Genomic DNA, 16,627 nt, shown 5'->3' on the forward strand with positions numbered 1-16,627 from the left:
CTCATTAAAGTAATGCACTGACCAACATAAAATGATTGTTCGAATGGTTCATAGCTTATGGATGGTCTGAATCAATGAGCATATCTGCTAAAAGATGACAGCAACAATGGTGCTGGTGGACCATTTAACAATAATCTTGGGTTTTTTTTTTTGATACTGATAGGAAGCACTTACTTCTAAAGGTCTTGGTTAAATGTAAATTAAATATAAAGATGGAGCTTTGTCATCAGAAGAATTCTAAAAAGACGTGACAACTTTTCTGATAAATACTGGCATTGAGGGCCACACCCCAAGAAGTCAGCAGCAATTTTACCAGTATGACAAATATAAAATGCTTATCGATTTCAGCAGAAAAATGGCTCTTGACTGCCTCTCATTTGCATTCTTTTCCTCTTTCTAAGCCTTTCTTTACGATTCTCTTTTTCTTATATAATTCTCCATCTTGCATTATGAATAGATAAGGAAAAATATTTTAACAAATAAAACAAGGCAAAGATACTCCAATGAGAACAAAGGAATTATTCTTCACTGGGTATTACTTACCCAAAACCAATTTATCTTCCTAATTCCAGAAACAGTATCTCAAATTAAACTTTTCTAGTTGACCAGCAAAAAACAAAAACTTTTCTACATCCTATAGTAACAATCTAACTATCTAAATGCAATGTAAATACAAAATTGTTTCCTCACATTAAAGGGGAAGTTTAAATGATATCTCCTATAGGTTGTACTCTAAGTGGAAAAGCTCTGAACTGACACATAATTTGAAACAAAAATGTACCAGCAGAAAAGGCCAAAGAATTCTCATTCCTTGAAATCATCCTTGTCATCATCTGGAATTGGACTGTTCCTCCAGAAGACAGCAAGGGCACTCCCACCAAGCTGTAAAGATGATAATGAATGAAGTGGGTAAGGAATTCCATACCGGTAAATGTGAAAAAGAAAAAGAAAATAATAATTATATGTTTAATGAGAGTAAATTAGAGTCCCACCGCCATGCAAACAACACTGACAGCTGAAGGAACAGCAACAAGGGGATTTGTGAAGTGTTTTTGAGCAAGTAAGAATCCCAAGGCTGAACTCTGTAAAAATGGAATAAACAACTGAGCAACTTTTATGCTTATTTGAAGTATAGCATGAGTACATGAGTTGATAAATATTCATTTATTGTGGGCTATTTGAACTTTCTTCCTACTTTTGATGAATACTGCTCCATGGTGTTATGAATTCAAAAATACAACTCTAGTAATAACAAGAAAATGCAACAAATTGTCAAACACCCATGCTAGCTGATATTCAGTTAAATTGGACAATTGTAACTATACAATTGTTATAAGTTTCACAAGTAAACCATCTTATCAGGATGACGTGAAAATAAAAATTAGAAATGCACAATTCATTCATGAAGTTGTGAAAACATAGAAAATATACAAGGTGGTGCTAAAAATGTTGAAAGTAATAGGAACACATGCTTTAGACTAGCCAACCTAACATGTGAGCATTGCTCTCATCTTATTCCACATGTTAAAGAGGAACAGCTTTAGAACATTTGCACTTTTGCATAGAATAAAATATGGGTAGAATGTAATGTATATACACATGGATATAATAAAATAAAATGATTAGAAACACTTATAAAAGTAGTGCTTGAAACAAGACTCGAAAATTGGGCATATTTGCACACATCCTCTTTTTGATAAATGGAGCACCCCTAATTAGTTTCCCAAAAGTTATTTTCTAAAAAGATAAGAATAATCCTGTGTCTTTACTTCTATTAGTACTAGATAGGGCCTGCATGTGTGAGGCACATAAAAATAACTAATGTTGTATAGTTACAAAAGATGAAATTGAAATGCACTAAACTGCTCTATTTGATAGACTAAAAGCTATAACATGTTGCACTAATTAAGAAAACATCAAATACTGTAAAACATGAGTCAAGACAAGATACTAAGAGATAAGGAAGGCAGTGTTATTAAACTTGGACTGGACTGGATGGTCAGATATTTGAACCAGGAACAAAGGCTAAAATGGTTTTTGGGTTGCCCAGTACCTAGAAATGTTGACTTGGTGCAACTTACCCAAATGTGTTAATCGGTGTTATAATCTTTAATATTTATCGTTTTAAGCTTATTTCAATGTAAAATGATTTTAAAAGATAATCTGGAAAAATTCTGTCTTCTTTACCCATTCTTTAAGTGTGAGCTTGCCTTACACCGCTGGTCCCCAAGTCCGGATAGGGGAGGAGAGTTGTGTCAGGTTGGTAACTGGTATTAAAAAATTCTGGCAAACTCTTATGGTCATGGATTCTGAATTGTCTTTTCGTGCCTATGCTAGGGAATTCCCTAGAAGCAACAGATGTGCTACACCACAAGGTGCCAACCAGCTGCTTGGTAAGGTCTCCTGCTGGTCGTAGCAGAGACTTGGGATTGAATCCCGTCTGCACCTGTGTTTGGGGGGTTATGGGTTGGGGATGGGCTACTCCCTGTTGTGTAGCCCTTCAAAAGATATCAAAAAAAAAAAAAATCTGCCAAACTCTTATGGTCATGGATTCTGAATTGTCTTTTCGTGCTCATGCTAGGGAATTCCCTAGAAGCGACAAATGTGCTACACTATAACTCAAGTGTGGTAAGAAATGGGAAAAGGTATGCTAGGGCATTCCCCGGAATCAACACACTACAGCTTAACACAAGTGGACTGAGAAATGGGCAGTGGTATGCTAAGCCATTTCTCAGAAGCAACATACCACAACTATGCCCATTGTGGCCAAAAATGGGCAAGACTTCCCCCATCCTTTTGGACAAGGTAGGAGTTCAAGAAACATGAATTCAATTAGCCACTTGAAATGTCTGAACATCAACAAGAAAGACCATGGAATTAGTAGACACAACGAACAGGAGGAAGTTTGACATTGCATACTTAAAAGAAACAAAATGGCAAGGGAAAAGGCTATAGAAATTGATGACTACAAATTATGTTATGCCAAAGAAGTAAATAATAGAAATAGAATAGCAATAATAGTATATAAAGATTTAAAAAATGAATTTGTAAATATAGTTGGAGATAGAACAGTTTAATTAGACTTGTTTTAGATGAGGAAAACATTAATATAATTAATGTTTATGCACCTCAAGTAAAGAGAATATTTTTATAGGAGAGATAAATGGGCATCTCGGAAAAAGAAGTGTGGGATATGGTGCATGGAGGATTTTGGTTTGGGGAGAGGAGTGAAACAAAAGATACAATTTTAGAATTTGCAATAGCTTAAAATATAGCAATGGTATACCAATATAAAAAAAAAATGATGAACATTTAAGCCAAATAGATTTATCCTTACTAGGAGAATAAAACAAATGATGTGTAAGAATTGGAAAGTTAGGTGCATAGAAGACCATCTACAACACCCACACCCATAAGAAGAAGTGATCTGTTGCAAGTTGAAGGGACTATAAAGGCTAGGGGCAAGACAAAAAGGGCATGGGTTGTAGTAAGAAATGGTTGAAGCATTCATAATTTAATAATGGATATGGCACTGACCAAAATTGAATGGTTAAACAAAATTCATGTAGCTGACCCTATATAGTGGGGACAAGGCTTAAATGATGATGATTTGAGTGAGCCATATGTTTGATTTGGCTGTTTGAAAGTTCCAACATCTGACCCAACGCCGAAACAAATATACATCTAGTCCAAGTTTGAGAACATTGATGAAAGGAATGTAACGAAATTTGTTTGAAAGGTCATGATTCAATAACAACAACGAGGCCAATGAAAAGAGTTTCTTAATTTGTTCTTAGTTCATATTATATGGGGGATATAATTAGAATTAAATAGGTTCATTAGACAGAAGGTCATAAAAAAGGTCAACATAAAGGGCTTATTATTCATTCTTTTTATGTAGGTTTTATTAATAAGTATAATAGCCTTTTGTGCTTTTATAACGGGTGCACCCACATCATTAAAAATGGGATTGTCCACAACAACACCCTAAAATATTATTCCTGTTAGTGTTAATTTATCAAACACATAAGTGCAAAAGCTTCCCAGAAAATGAAGCATGATAATTATAGTTAATTCCAGAGAACATAACAACAAATCTCATTTCTACCTGATTAAGAAAACATATCTTTTTTTTTCGAGGAGAAATAAGAAAACATATCTGACATCCCAATTTTGATGTGTGCCCAAAGTTACATAAATGTTGTGTTATTGTTTCATTCAAGTCCTTAACACAGTCGACATTAGAGAATTTTTTATTGGTAACTACTAAAACTTCAGTAGATAATAAAAAGAATGAAATATATGTTTAGCATCCCTAGGGATGGGATGGTAAACAACCACCTGACCCTTTTTTTTTGTTAAAAAATGCATCACCAAATCTATTTTCTGATCTTTGAACCCAAGAGAATGTGTAACCTCGTTCCCATGCCAAGTATTTTATCTCCTTCATAGTGTGTCAATACTGCCATTGTCCTTGGCTGTTAGTCTTTCAACCAACCAAGTACCACCTTTGAGCAAGGTTGACTATGTGCTATTCAGGGTTGAGCTTCCAGGTCTACAGCTTTAAACATATAATATTTTATATTATATATATGAAATATATATAATATCTATCATATTGTAATATTTATAAATAACATATAATATAAAATAAAATAACACATACATATATGCATTATGTATATATATACAAATAAATTGCAGGTCAGGCTAGAACAGTGTTTTTTTAAACCCAAACTTTACACCAGGTGGAGGGGTGGCCACCTTGAAATTTTATTGAGCAAAATCACTAATGAATTAAAAACAAATACATGGGAGGACGTAGCCCGCCTTGCCCCACACCTAAAATACAATTCTCTCCCTGAATCTCTCTATCCAAACTCAAAACAAACAGAAAAATTATTTCACCCATTTTGCTCGGATCCATGGCACTCCCATTCTGTTTTCAATTAAGCACTTATTAACAGAAAGAGGTAGAGCATCACTCGGCCAGAAAAAAGGAGCTATCTCTTGTGTCACAAGCATGGTTCGCCAAACAAAACAGTGTTTTAAAAGCGCAAGATTCACAAAAAAGTGCAAAAGCCATTTTACATCCAAAGTGCAAGGCGCAAAGCGAGGACTGCGCCTTTTTGAAGCAAGGCACAAAATTTAAAAAAAAAAATCAAAAAATTTGTAAAAAATCAAAATAAGTTAAGAAAAATACTAAAATAGTATTAATTAAAAAAATCAAACTTTAATTTTAAGCTAACTGTTTTGAAAAGCCTATTAGCTTAAATTAAAATACATAAACATATAAAGCATATTGGAAGTGAAAATGCAAAAATAAAATAAAGTATTGCATATAAAACATATTTAAGCATGTCAAACTTTCAAAATTTTCTCACAATTTCATTATTTCAAATTAACTAATATGATGCTAAACATCTTTCAATCTTAATTCTACAGGCCGCCTTTGTACCAAGATCCTTGAGGCAAGCCCAAACAAATCCATGTTAGGTTTTAATGGTGTGGGCTGCAACTTTAGACAGATGTTTGACTAAAGCTCACCTTCTCAAAAGAGGCATTCAGCTCCAGGATCAGAGGTGTGTTCTGTGTGGACATGGTGTTGAGGATTGCTGCCACCTGTTTATTCACTGTCCCGTTTCAATTAAAGTTTGGAACCACTATTTCTCTGCACTAGGCCTATATTGAGTGATGCCTGGATCTGTTAAGGAGCTGCTTTGGAGATGGGATTTAAAGGGGATGCCAAAACTTGCTGCTGTTATTTTGAAAACCATTCCAGCTGCTGTAATCAGTACCATTTGGACTGAAAGGAACAAAAGGATATTCCATAATATTGCTAGAACTCAGGAGGATCTAATTTCGTATTCAGTTGGAAAATTAATCTCTTGGGTGTCGGCAACTAAAGGGATTCAATGCTTTGGAGATGGGATTTAAAGGGGATGCCAAAACTTGCTGCTGTTATTTGGAAAACAATTCCAGCTGCTGTAATCAGTACCATTTGGACTGAAAGGAACAAAAGGATATTCCATAATATTGCTAGAACTCAGGAGGATCTAATTTCGTATTCAGTTGGAAAATTAATCTCTTGGGTGTCGGCAACTAAAGGGATTCAGACCTCACATTTGGAGGCTAGACTGAATTCTAGTAACTTTTGGGAGTTGTAAGCTGGGGTTGTAATGTTGGGACCCTGTCAAGGTTTTTTCCTTGGGGGATCCCTTTGTATCTTATTTCAATATCAATAAAATTTTACCCTACCTTTTCTCAAAAAAAAAATGTTAGGTCTTAACTTCTTAATTCCTACCAAGAAAAAAGAATCTATAATTTTAATTATCTTTTAAAAATATCTTTTATTAGGATGAATGAATGAACGGCAGTAGCAAATAGGGGGTTTTGGAGCTTCAGTGAGTAAAGCCAGCAAATCACTGCCAGCTTACTAATTTCCAGTCCATTCAGCTCCAATAGTAAGATTTTAATCTTAATTCATATGCAGTAATCTATTAAGTACATTTCATAATTTCCTACTATCTATTATTTGATTTCAAGGGTTCTCAGAGTATCATTTCTACACTATGGCAATGTAAAAGTAGTCTGAGGACAACAAAAAAAAACTGCTTTACAAGTACACTATTTAACATAAATTGCTGTTTACTCACAATTTCTATCTAAGTCACAGAAAACCCAACTACAGTAAGTTCTCTATTTAGGACATAACTGGATCATACTAAATTTGGGGAAAAAAAGACCCATGGAACTGAGGTCAAGGGTCCCTAGACCTCTCCTTGCAATGGTGCCCATATGCCATTATAATTGTGAACGTAATGGGAAAAAAAGACCCATTATAATTGTGCTCTTGGTTCTGGTAAATTGCAGAAAGATACCAGTATCAGTGATTTTCACTAGTATGGGATTAAATGAAGATGCCATGCATTATGAACATAATAAAAAATATATATAACTGTTTTATGGCATACAAATTATTGGACACACTAACAGGTGACAAGAAAATATACAGATGATGAACAAAGACAAATACCTGCATCCCACATTCTATAGAAATGGTACGAGAAGTGGATTCACCAAATGACATTTTTGAAATCCAATAACCAAGAGCAAATGCAGCAGCATGTAGAATAGCTACAGGAACTATCAGTTGTGCACCCTGAGCCTTCAAGACATCTGAAACTTGCCCAATCTTGCATATACACATGGCCAGGTCAGTTTTTTTCCACATAATGCTAGAACTACTAAGCTTGTAGCTATCATAACCACTTCACGGTTCATTTAATAATTTCATTAACCAATAGATTCATTAACTTACAGGGCTTGCACAAAGTAATGTGGTAAGGATAACCCCGATTAGCGGTGTCACTGTGACTATTTTTTCAGTGAACTTGGGGAAGAACTCGTTCGACAATACTGACACATAAAACCAAACATAGATTTAAAATCCATGTACAGATGAAACATTCTTCAAAAGATTTATGAGCTGTGTAAGCTGCATTAGAGCAATAATGATCTATTTTTTAATCATTAATGTAATTATACCGTGAAGTGAGCATCTTTTGATTACCTCCAATGACAGTTGGCACCAAAACAACTTGGAAAGTGCTGAGGGCAAGGCCCTGCAAAGATAAAACAACTGTTTTTAGCCTTAAACTGGTAGACAGAAGGCAATTATCAATAATCGGATCAAAATTGCTTGTAAGAGATAAAGGAAAGTTTATATTCCGTTAGGAAGAATGTAAGCACAGTCCACGCTGTTTGATGGGGTCCAACTAGGAAGTTCCTTACAGTAAAAACTGAATTGGAAGATTTAACAGTTTCTCTTTCTTCCTTTTCTTTCCAGTAACTGACCAGAGAAATTTGTTGAAACAATAGAAAAAGAGTACAAAAAATAAAGGAAAACTCAAACTGTAAAGAAACAACTGAGCAAGTCATGGATAATCTAGCTCAACCCCCAAAACATAACCCCAGAAGAGATTAACCCAAGCCTAAAGAACTACCCCATTGAGACCCCTAATACAAGTCAGATCCATGATTCATAAGCCCTTTCTATCCAAAAACCTACTAGAGTGTTTTCTGATCTTTGAACTTAAGGCCATGATGTAGTTTCTCTGATGAAATGACAATACAAGGAAGGCTTTGATTCATGATCCACATCCACCCAATCACCTTCTTTATTTCTTTGTTTTCATTTTTTCCTCCTGGACCATTTCTAGAACTGTTTCTTTTCATTCCCATCCAAAAGAACGTTTTTATTGGATTCCATAATTCATAATCCTTTACGTGGTTCCCAACCTAATTCCTATGGCCATTCGGTAGGTTTTGATTCTGATCCATTCAACACAAAATATTAAGTTCCTCAAAGTTATTAGCCTTATTTTATACAAAATCAATACAATTTATTGAAGAACTCAATATCAAGCAATGCATGTGCTTACTGCTGCATCAACTGGAACAAGCTGACCTGCAAGAAGCTTTGTGAGGAGAGGTGTCATAACAATAGCACCAATTGTTGAACACCTACAAAATCCCAAATAGTAAAATGAATAGTGACGCATCTGAAGCTCAAATTGAACATTCTATCTGAAATCAATCAGGGAGAAAGAAATTTAGGACACTGGCATAAAAAAAATGCATTGTGATTGTTGCCACTTAACAAAAAAAAAGGATGATCATTTCTGCCCAAGTCCGCATTGCCTGGCCCAGAAATTTAATATCATCATCATCAGCAGAAGCAGCAGCATGAAACTACAAATCAGGATACATGTCATGTGAGCTTGTCTTACACTACCAATCCCAAGCTTGGATAAAGGAGGGTTGTGTCAACTTGGCAGCTGGCATTAAAACTTTTGACAAAACTCTTATGGTCATAGATCCTGAATTGTCTTTTTCTTGGGAAAGCTAGAAATGATAGGGTCAGAAATGAAGTCATTCAAAGGAACCAAGGAATGGATTCAATAGGTGATAAAATGAGAGAAAGTAGAATAAGATGGTTTGGTCACATGCATAGAAGACCATCTAGAACACCCATAAGAAGAAGCAATATGTTGCAAGTTGAAGGAGCTAGAAGCAGACCAAAAAGGACATGGTTGAAGTACTAAGAAATTATTTAAGCTCTCATAATTTATCAATGGATTTGGCACTAAACAGAATGGAAACGCAAAACAGGATTCATGCATCCCAATGAAGCTAAGATGATGATCATTCCTAACCACAAAACAATGTAAAAACCTAGCCCGGCCCATGATCATTCCTAACCAAAAAACCATGTAACATGATGGACCAATATTAGAACTGCCAATAGTACCAGAGATCCAAATAGTACCAGAACTGCCAATATCAATTATATTATCAAGCAAACAGTTAACCTTTATACTTCTGAAGTTGTCCTTTTCTACATGTCTTGGAATTTGTCTAGCTAATCTTCCAAAAGAACACTGCCAAATCAGTATGTGCCAACATGTTTTTTGCACATGTCATGTAGGGCAAACATTGTGATTTACTCTTTCTTCCTTCTATTGTCCCCCCCCCCATGCATAATTCAATATGTTTGTCTCATGGTTTTATGAAGGAACTATAAGAACAGGTATGATTATCATAGAGGTGGACATTTAATGTTAGATTATGGGTAATGCCGATAAGTTAAAAAACATATTTGACATGGATTTGGGCACCTACAACATGTAAAAAGGCATTCCAGATGTAAAATTGAAACTAAAATAGCCATGAATGCTTTCATATTGTAAATCTATATCTATATTATTAGAAAAAGTATGAATCCATGGTATGGAACTTTTAGTTGACCAAAATACCCCTATTATTGAATTTTCCCCTCTCCAATTGTGAGGGCAGAAAATGTAATTTGAACTACTACTGTTCACCTCATTCATTTCCCTCTCATTAAGTCTTATATTTTGGGTATTAACTCCCATTATCTTTCCTTCTCACTAAGTCTTATTTGAACTACTACTTTTCACCTCAATCAATTACCTCTCATTAAGTCTTATATTTAAGGTATTAACTCCCATTCTCTCTCATTGAATCCTATGCTTAAGCTTTTTTTCTCACCAATAAATTCTATCAATTACACTTATATCCAATACTTTTAAGTTTTAACAACATAAAACCCATTTTTTTAAATCAAACCAAAAACAAATGTGTTAATTTCTCCTAGTTGGGGTAAGCAATTCAACCACTAGGGTCATAATGGGTCAACCCATGATGTCATAGTTAAATTATAAAACTTTTAAAATAGAAATTAACACAAAAAAAAATTAAAAATCTATAGAAAAATTGGGCATGTATCTAATATGTTATATTACTCATACTAAAGAAAAATAAGTGTGATAAACAATAATTGTTTTTATTGATGTTAGGAATGAAATATGAACTTTAAAGCTGACCAAAAATGAAATTGTTTTCCTATTTTTTCACAGGTCAACTGTTCAATCTTTTGGACATCAGAATTAAATAATAAAAATTTTTAAAAAGAGAAAACACAAAATAAGATATGAAAAAATACAAAAACTCACTAATACTTATAATAATAATAATAAAGAAAAATAAGCTTGATAAACAAGAAGTGTTTTTATTGATGTGGAAAATGAAATACAAATTTAAAACCAAGCCAAAATTGAAGTTGCTTACCAACTTGGTGGTGGGCCAATAGTTTAACCTTCTAGGTCAAATGTCTCATTCTTGATATTATAATTATATAATAAAAATTATAAAAAGATAAAAAAAAAACACAAAAAAAAACTATGAAGAAATATAGATATCTTATAGAAAAAAATTTGGGCATATCTCTAATATTTTATATTAATCATATTAAAGAAAAATAAGTGAGATAAAGAAGAATTATTTCTATTGATCATGGAAATAAAATACAAAATTTAAAACCAGCCCAAAAAATGGAATCGTTTTCTTCTTTGGCAATAAGAATTCGACTCTTTGGGTTAAATGTGTTAAACCTTGACGTCATATTAAATAATAAAGACTTAAAAAGATAGAAACACCAAAAAATTGTAGAAAACATTTAGGCACATCTCTAATATTATATATTCATCATATTAAACAAAAATAAGTGTGATATAAAAGAACTATTTTTATACATGTAGAAACATAAAAAAATTATGGAAAATTTTGGACACATTATTATTATCACCATCATCATCTAAAATTGCACATAAAAAGCACATGCACATTTCCTAGTACATCTAGACCTATCCATGGGCCGGGCTTTGCCTCTATATCAATAGAACACATTCAGGCCCAAGCCTGAGCCAGGCAAGGAAATTGAGAAAAAAAGATATTTTTTTTACTCAATAACAAAACTGATTTATTTATATTAAACAACCTCAAAACCTAACAATACTAAAAGATCCCACTATGGCTTGAGAAAAGAGACGATGAACAAAGACAACATATTATATATTATATATTATATATAATAAAATATATTTTATTATATAATATACTATCAGGTTGGGCTCAGGTCAGGCTTTTTTGAGAAAGCCCAAGCCTAAGCCCGCAGGCCTAAATTCATGTCTAAGCCCAACTAAGAGCAGGCCAGGCTAGGCTCGCCTGTCGGGCTACCCAGCCCACGAATACTTCATAAAAGTATGAGTCCCGCTATGGTATAATGCATCATAACCAATCAACCGATATTTTCATTCAAATTCACATGAAATTTTGATTGGTCAAAGTGCTTTAGGTACAATATCATTTCAGTACTATAGAACTTGTCAAAAAAAGTATTAGCAAGAAGAGAATTTCCTTGAGAATTTATATCAAATTACAATTGAAGGCCATTGAGCATCCAGTCTACTGAAGAAAAACCAAACTGCAAGTATACAAAGTAGACCTACGTTGTCATGAGAACAGAGAGTGCAACATTTCCCTTGGATATGTAGGTTGCAACATTTGATGCCTGGCCTCCAGGGCAGCATGAGACCAAAATAAGACCAGTTGCAAGTGGAGCTGACAATTTTAGACTCTGTAAATAAGAGAGTAGATTTACTAAGCAGACTACAAATCATGTGGAAACAAAATCAAGGCAGTGTGAATTGATTCTGATAGTTCTAAGCACCATAGCATACAAGTAGCAATGGTTCATGCAGAAATTCAATCATGTGCTGTATTCATGATATTGATTTTACTCTATGCAAAATAAAATGATGGAGTACAATTCATGTAGCTAATTCCAAATAGTTGGGATGATAATGATGATAACTGTGACAGTAGTGGTCGTGAATGAAAAGAAAATGCACTTGGTAGAACTCATTTAGGAATAACATACATTCTAATGCCTGTCATAATATGATGCCCCTGTTCTAGGGTCTATCTGGGAAGAAAGGAATTTTCAAGTCTTCAACAAAAAAAAAACTAGAATGCAGGAGGAACTGATTGATTTGATTATCATTAGATCTACCTATTGAATAAAAACGAGAAAAAAAAGGTTGTCTTCAAGATATGGTGTCATTTGAAACCAACAAGCAGTGATCTTTTCTTCAAGAAGATAGGATACCCAAACATTAAATTTGATGGCTGCAATCATGACAATCCATGGATATTTCTGGGCATATTGGAGTTGGCAATTTAATGAGGGAAAAGTTAGCATTAATTCTTCAAGATTGAGGTGGAAGGGGACTCAAAGGTGGTAATAGGATGCATGATGAAGTACAAGAAGACCCTTAGGTGTCCAAACATATTCATACAGCAAGGCAGATTCCTTTCCAGCAAAAGGATGAAAAGATCAGCAAATGCTTTGGCCAATATTTATGCAAGAGAAGGGGGTAAACATGGTTGAACTGTTTGTCGGGCCTTATAATCAAGAATAGGCGATGTCTATCTGTTTTTTCTTTTCAATTTTATATTAGGGGTGGCAGAGCCAGAGGGCTACTTGTAATAATGAAGAGAATAAAGACTATTATTTTATCTTGTACCAATGTACTATTATCATAATATCTAATAAATAATTTCTGATATGTTAATAACCAAATATATATATATATATAAGTGCTCAATTTCCAAAACTTAATTCACACAAAAATTAATTCATTTTATCCCAGATAATGCAAAGCTATGGAAGAATAAGCTCCAGCTCCCTAGACTATTTCCAACCAGGAATTATATCAAACTATCATAATCTATACTGAAAGTGATCACATATATTATGTATGTATGTAGGTATGGAACTTGAGGAAGAACTAATATAAAATTCAGGCATTAAATAGTGTCTCTATCAAAAGGGAAAAATCAAAAGAATCAACGTATGACAGGATTCAATATCAGTATGCAGGGAAAAATGAGAGATACTAGTATGGCTAAAGGCATACCATTGCAATGATGAAGCCTAACATGGGTTTAATGAAGTACTGAGCAAGAAATCCTACACCCACCTGCAAATAGAAGAATAAACTCGTCCTTTAATGGCTGAAACAAAAAGGAGTGAGGAATGCTTTAAAAGATATATTAGTTTAACTTTAATAACAGAACTAATTCCAAGGATCTACAAAGAGAGTTGGATTCTAACAGTCCATGGATTTCTCAGGCAACGTCTGAAGTCATCAAAAGTCAAGGTCAATCCCATTGAAAGCATGAGGAAACCCAAGCCAACAGTGAAAAGGTCGGTCTCCAACCAAGTAACCTGCAGGAGAATCCAAGTGATTAAGTCGCTATGCAACCTAGACTTTGAATACACAAAGTTTAGAAACATTTTCAATTAAATGAAAATATAGATTTATTAATCAAGTTGGAAAAGACATTGATAACATTACCGCAGCTGGCTTGTATATACCAATAATTGTACCCAATATGACCTGTCCAAAAAAAATAAATAAAGACAGAAATTGTCTTCACCAAACAAACCTCAAATGAAAACTGAAAGAATTGGTAAAGGAAAGTGTACGAGTAGAAAGGTTTCAAAGAAATGTGGAGTGTTGAACATACCCACAAAGGAAAAAGAGTTGTTAATGTTTCAATTATACTCTCATATTGGTTCAATCCACTGGGCTTGCTACTAGGAACCTCCCCAGATACACTTGCTGCTGCTTTGCACAAAACTCGATTGCTTCTGCTGGACAGTACATAACAAATAAATCAGTGGTATAGAATGATCGTTAGAATATGATTTCAAATCATAAAGGCATTATTTCCAGCTTCAACCCACAAATATATAATACCATGATCACACACAATGTATATTTAAAAAAACCATTAGAAAAGAAAATAAGATATAAACTGCTTCCATCATTTACCATCCTAAGCAATTGGGACTGTGTGGACTAAAAAAGTATGTCAACACTCAAAATTTAAGGCAATTAAGCAAGAAATATGAACCTGATTGCAAAAGACAGTAGATTCTCATAACCACTTCAATAACAAATAGACTCAAGCATTTCATATTGACAGAGCTACAAACAACCAACATGGGACTAAATCCACAAAATAATAAATCATATAAAAAATACAATAATAGAAAAAAAATAGAATGTGAGAAGATCTTAAAATATCGTTGAGATTTCGTCCCAGAGTCCTAAAGAGGCAGATGGAACAACCTCTGCAGACAGAAAAATGATGTGCTCTTTGTTCCTTTTTTTCTACTTTTCTTCCCTTTTTATACGTCCCCATTATATATGAACATCATAAGTTATCTCTCTGCTCTCTTTATAAGTTAAACTCTGATGATGGCTCATTGTTAGTCCTCAATGAATTCATCTTTTCTGGAATAAGCTCTCCCTAGTTATTGAATAGGTACAATGCCTCCGATAACAGGCCACCGGTTTAATGCACTGTAAAAACAAAGGTGTACTACATATAAACTCTCGTGTCTAAAGCCTGTATTCCTTAAAAAAATTAATACTAGAAATGTGATGTATGCTTATGAGATCCTCAACTATAGAACCTTGTTCATGTTTTTCCCAGATACACACTCTTACAGTTCCTTTTGCATAACATCGTTGACAACAGAGTGGTGAAGTTATCTCAGGCAGGTAGGCTTGATCTGCTTATGACTTAAATTCAATAAAGACAGAGGATATAGTTTTTCATTTTGTTTCCCTTAAATTTTGTAATCCTTTAAAAGGAAGGCAAGCATCAGTTTAGAAAATGTGAAGATGAGGATATAGAACTGAAAAGTGAAAACCGTATAACATATAAAGTGGCAGCTGGCCTTACGCAATGCCCACAAAAAAGGTAAGAACTTCTCAAGTAATCCATAACATACCGCGAAGCTTGAACAATTGAGGAAGGAGAAGACAAAGCGACTATCGGACTCCAGACACTGTTTAGGACGGTCCAAGTTGCCTTATTAGATACTAAGCTGCTTCTCAGGTCTACTTGATCAAATAAAAACAAGAAAAGAAAAGAATAGCAAATTAGTATTACAATCGACGGTAACATAATCAAACAAACCCAGATCCCCAAAACAGTCAAACTAAGTATAACCCAATATTACAGACGAGCATAAAATTTGCCAACCCAGCAATCAAACAGAGCCCGCACATGAAACATTTTATTTGAGAACAAATGCACGTACCCAAATGGGATTGAAGTCTTCTGACAGGCAAACAAGAGCTTCCTCTGTAAAGGCCGCTAGGCATCTGTAATTTAGTATCTTTCTGAAGAAACCTAGACATGGAAGCCATTGAAGAAGCCATGGTAGGAGAGCTTAACTGTAAGAAGAATAAGGACGGACAAGATAATCAAACGGATGATGGGTGTTCCTTCTTTTCACAGGAAAGAAGAAATCATGGATTCTCTGCAATTAAACGAAGGTTGTATGAGATGGTGAAGAGAGAAAAGGTGAGGGATAGATAGAAGACAGTTCAAATAGCTCCAAAAATTGTAGTTGTGGATGGTTTATCAGTCGTGGAAACCGATGAACCACAAACTCATTAGCTCATACAAAGTCAGAATCACACACTTGGACTGCGAATTGTCTGTTGCCTGTTGGGACTTGGGAGTGTCATTACTGTGATCTCCGCATCAAGATTAAGCGCAGTCAAGCTATAACTGCCATTGATTTTTCACTCAAAGTTGGACCCATGGATTGTGGAGCTGTGAATTGTCATTGTCAGTTTGTCACTTGCAAGTTGCAATTGCCATATGGAGTAATCACGTGCATGGCACGTGCTTCTCTAGTCTTTGAACTCTTCTCCTTTTATATATAGTTTTTATTCTCCTCCGTTTTAACTTTTTTAAGGTATTGGAGTCTGGGCCTCCGTGGGCCTGTGGCACGAGACCTTGGTGAGAGAGAACGATCTTGGCCTCTGGGTTCACGACTCACGAGTCACATGTCTCTTGTACCTGGGAGAGTACTTGGAGACAAATATAAGCCTAAATAATCCCAACCGTTGATGTATTTTCATTTCAAAAGTGGAAGAGACGACCCATATTAAAAAGATAAGGGACATTTATTAAAACACCCCTATACTTTTTTTGTAGATTTAGTGAAACATACAATTATAATTTTTTTATAATAAACATAATTTATAATTTGGGTTTTATTAAAATACCCCTCATAATTTGTAGCCAATTTATTTAATCATGATCACATGAGCACCTAAACCGCGGAAAATGTTTAAGATAATTGTTTATTCGGGAAGTACCCCAAACATTT

At 34.4% G+C, this 16,627-nt stretch overlaps 1 protein-coding gene across 4 annotated transcripts; it reads right to left on the reverse strand.

The window, feature by feature from the left end:
• Positions 1–504: 504 nt before the first annotated feature.
• On the reverse strand, positions 505–15,990 carry LOC104592314 (sodium/pyruvate cotransporter BASS2, chloroplastic-like). Of its 4 annotated transcripts, none has more exons than XM_088893898.1 (13): positions 15,545–15,990; positions 15,233–15,341; positions 13,957–14,080; positions 13,785–13,826; positions 13,541–13,654; positions 13,344–13,406; positions 11,874–12,001; positions 8,445–8,526; positions 7,574–7,625; positions 7,322–7,419; positions 7,037–7,195; positions 993–1,082; positions 505–882 (listed from the first exon to the last, which is right to left on the reverse strand). In XM_088893898.1, the coding sequence occupies exons 1-13, from the start codon at positions 15,663–15,665 to the stop codon at positions 805–807; spliced, it is 1,260 nt and encodes a 419-aa protein (XP_088750024.1). In that variant the 5' UTR covers positions 15,666–15,990; the 3' UTR covers positions 505–804. The 4 variants fall into 4 exon arrangements, with proteins under 4 accessions (XP_088750024.1, XP_010249921.1, XP_019052413.1 ...); XM_010251619.3 differs by having other exon boundaries at positions 13,957–14,083; XM_019196868.2 differs by having other exon boundaries at positions 15,233–15,344; positions 15,545–15,799.
• Between the last annotated feature and the right edge of the window lie 637 nt (positions 15,991–16,627).

Source organism: Nelumbo nucifera, chromosome 8 (genome assembly GCF_055504915.1).
Source record: "Nelumbo nucifera cultivar China Antique chromosome 8, China Antique-T2T, whole genome shotgun sequence".
Classification (NCBI taxonomy): domain Eukaryota; kingdom Viridiplantae; phylum Streptophyta; class Magnoliopsida; order Proteales; family Nelumbonaceae; genus Nelumbo; species Nelumbo nucifera.